The sequence below is a fragment of the Lathyrus oleraceus genome, chromosome 5 (genome assembly GCF_024323335.1).
Source record: "Lathyrus oleraceus cultivar Zhongwan6 chromosome 5, CAAS_Psat_ZW6_1.0, whole genome shotgun sequence".
Classification (NCBI taxonomy): Eukaryota; Viridiplantae; Streptophyta; class Magnoliopsida; order Fabales; family Fabaceae; genus Lathyrus; species Lathyrus oleraceus.
Window position 1 is genome coordinate 165,132,651 of NC_066583.1, and position 3,621 is coordinate 165,136,271.

At 39.5% G+C, this 3,621-nt stretch overlaps 1 protein-coding gene across 1 annotated transcript; it reads right to left on the reverse strand.

Annotated features, from left to right (window-relative positions):
• Positions 1–1,596: 1,596 nt before the first annotated feature.
• LOC127079449 (uncharacterized) lies at positions 1,597–2,343 on the reverse strand. The gene has a single exon (XM_051019828.1). The coding sequence runs from the start codon at positions 2,341–2,343 to the stop codon at positions 1,597–1,599; it is 747 nt and encodes a 248-aa protein (XP_050875785.1).
• Positions 2,344–3,621: the final 1,278 nt, after the last annotated feature.

Here is a 3,621-nt window from a genome sequence, read left to right on the forward strand (position 1 = left end):
ATTTTCTCTTGGATTGTATTGATGTCTGTCCTCATGGTAATTTGGTTAGCCTCAACTTGCTCTAATGTCATCTTGTATTTGCTTCGCGTCTCGTATCGGTGTTGATTAGTCAGTGTGGCTGGATAAAGGGTAGAAAGGTTGGGTAAGTTTTTTGAATTTTTATGAAGCATGATGCATAATGAAGATGCGAATGTCATGCGTATTTTATTTTCAGGGAATCGTTTGAGTTTCATTAGTTGTTAGTAATTCGAAGAAACAAGAAATACTTAGAATAACAATAATGGAGTGATTTTTAAATGTCATTCATTCAAGTACATAACATAGGGGTCCAAAAGTCCATAGGTCAAAATACATTTGTTAAAGGAACAAAATATAAGACATAAGAAAATTAAACTGCAGGCTTTCTGGCTTAGAGCTCTTCCAGTTCCTCCTTGAATCTCTTAAGCAACCCTCTACAGAGCAAAATGAAACTGATTATGGCTGGAGGAGTGCTATCTTCCTTCAACTCTTCAACTGCATCTCTTAACTTCCATGGTAATTATTTAGCCGCCCAATTACAGAACCCCACTAGCCCATCGAGCTTTGCACGGAACTTATCCCTATCTCCTTGCAAGAAGTCTATGGTCTTCTTAAAGGATTCATAATCTTCAATCACATAGTCTCGCTCCTTCAACCATATGGAGCTATCTTGGCGTAATGACTCTAGCTGGTTCTTCCAATAGCTGACAGACTCTTTTGCGTCTCTTACTTCTCGAAACTTCTCTTCCCATATCATGGGTGAAACCCTAGAAGATTCGGTGGCTATGTTCTTGAGTCGGCGTTCCTGATCTACTTCAGCCTTTTTATGACGAACATAATTGGTGAGTTCCTTTATCTGAGCCCCAAGTGTATCTCTTATCGTCTTATTTTCCTTTGTGGCAAGATGCCACCAACGCTCATTGTCTTGACATTCTTTCTGGGCTCATCGTAGTTGACCCTTAAGAGTATCTAGATAATGGTTAGCTTGTTCTAATCCCACTTTGATCTTTTTCATCTTATGCTCATCTTTGTTGAACTTCTCCACATGCACCTGAAGCTGTGCATCCTTTCTCTCAAGATCCCACTTCATGGTATTTTTCTCATTGATGATTTGTTGGAGTTTTATCTGCAAATCTTCATTCTCTTTTCCTAGCTTTGCCATGGTGGTCTTGAGTTCCTCCACTTCTTCAATAGGGACATGGGTGAGCTTAGGTTCAGGAAGAGGTATAGGTGTCCGAATGACAAATGGCATTTTAATCATCTCCACTCTTTCCTTTACCCACTGAAAATATGGTTCTTTTGTAATCCCATTTGCTCTCCCCAAATCAGCTTTCCATTTTTGATTGACATTTTTCCAAGCCTCTTTGATTCGTTGGAACAAGCTAGGATTCTCAACCCCAAAGTCAAGTAACAAGAAAGCTTCCAACGGCCTCACCTCTGGAGGGCCTTCCATTGGGTAGCCAAGTTGTCTGAGTGATAGAACCGGGTTAGCATTCACACATCCTTGATTTCCAATAAGCGGTAGATTTGGGAAATCTCCACAACTGAAACTTTGGAATACCAAGAAAGATCTTCGGATCAGAGTGATCCCAATCTCTGAGGCCAACTATCATCTGTCTGTTCAACCCAAGCACCTGTCTTCGGAAGACGTTCGAGAAACCACTGATATAATAAAGGAGCACAACAAGCAATCATTCCTTTCTTCTTAGTGTACCTATGGCTCATGTAATAATAAACATCAGCTAACAAGGTAGGTATTGGGTTTCCATTAAGGAAAACACAAATAGCAGCCATGTCTATGAAACCATCCATATTTGGGAACAGGATGATGCCATAGATGGCTAACGCAATAGCAGAGTAACAAGCATCCCAACTTTCTGCTTTTAGTAGGGTATGAGCTCTTTCCAAGAGAAAACTTAGCGAAAATCCTTTGGTATTCCCTTTGGTCTCTAGGTTAGCCTCTACTTCCTTTTCATCCATGTGAAGCATGCTAGCAATGATCTCAAGGGGCAAAGATTCATCTATCCCTTCAAATAATGGCTTGTTCTTCATATGAATCCTAACAAGATGCTCGAATTCTTCTAACGTTGGTGCTAGCTGGAAGTCTTGGAATGTGAAGCATCTTAAAGGTAGGTCATAGAATTGGGCCAGAATGATTAAAGCTGTATAGTCTACTCGTTGGTTGAGGATGCTGAGCAGATTGCCATAATTATTCCCAAAGTTAATTCTGTATACCGGGTGCATCTGAGAGACCAAGTCACGTAAGCTCCTTAGATCGGGATCTTTGAACTTGAAAGAGTAGATGTTTCTTTTGCTTGATTCCATGTTTCTTGAATTCCTGCAACTCATGATACTCAGATTCCTTGGAAATAAAATAATATGAATGTTATGTTATGAATGATGTCATGCGTGCCACAAGTAGGTCAATATACAGGTCGTGAGAGCGGGTATCCTTGGTTACTAAACAAAACCCTTTTAGGAGGATGCTAAAGTTAAAAGGTTCCCAAAGTCATCAATCACTATTTAGGAAAGTTATTGTCATGACGAAAACTTATCTGCCAATAACATCCCCCAAACAGAGTCTTGTTTGGGTGAGGCCTTCGTATTGGTCCCAAAGAGGAAAACTCCTAGTGGGTTCATACTACACAACTCTTGAGTCCAAGGTTCTAATAATGTTCTCAGAGTCATAGATCGAGGTTGGAAATATTACTGTAAGATAGTAATACGTCCAAGGGATCTCATAAAATTGGGGCTTTCGTATTAACCCAATAAGTCTGGGACTTTTCAGGTAAATACTATGTAACCATCGGATATAATGGGTTAAAAGGTCCCTAGAGTCATTGATCCAACTCAAGAATACTATAGTCGTGACAAAAACTCGTCGGGAAATAATATCTCAAGAGAATCTCCTCTAGGCAAGGTCTTCGTATCTTCCCAACAAGGAAGACTCCTTGTGGGCGCCCACTACGCAACCACCAACTTAATCTTATGGTTTTTCTCAAACTCGGGTAGAGAGCCTATATCACAAAGCACCATTAACAGAAAGCCCCAAATAAGACATAGTCAATAAATCACAATACAATAATTATGACAGAATAATAATATCAGAACAAAAATAACAATAAAACAAACAAGATTATCACACAATACAGAAACTGAACTAAATTAGGCTTCACTCTCTTTTGCTTGGAGCTAGTCTCCAGTAGAGTCGCCAACTGTCGCATCTCGAAAAATACGATTCCTCGCGATGGTTGCGGAAAAAATTATGTTCTAACAGAGTCGCCACCGAACATTATTTATCCCAATGAAGGAATAGGAAAATATTTATAAAACCTTTAGGAAATGGAATAATGGTCGTCGCAATCATATTCGGGTTCGGGAGTGAATTACGTAAGGGGAAAGTATTATCACCCCTTACGTCCGTTGTACTCAACGGGAACCTTTTAGTTCTAATTTGTGTTTCGAGTGTTAATTCATGTTTGATTGTTATCTTTGGGTTATAAAATATTAGAAATTGAAATGGATGGAAACCTCAGAAGAGGGGAAAGGGAGGTTTTTTTATTAGTGTGCTCGCGAAGATACAACAATCTCCTGCCTACGTAT

Bases quoted from the DNA above. Each gene is read 5' to 3' on its own strand.
- LOC127079449 (XM_051019828.1), bottom strand. From the start codon at position 2,343: ATGGAATCAAGCAAAAGAAACATCTACTCTTTCAAGTTCAAAGATCCC.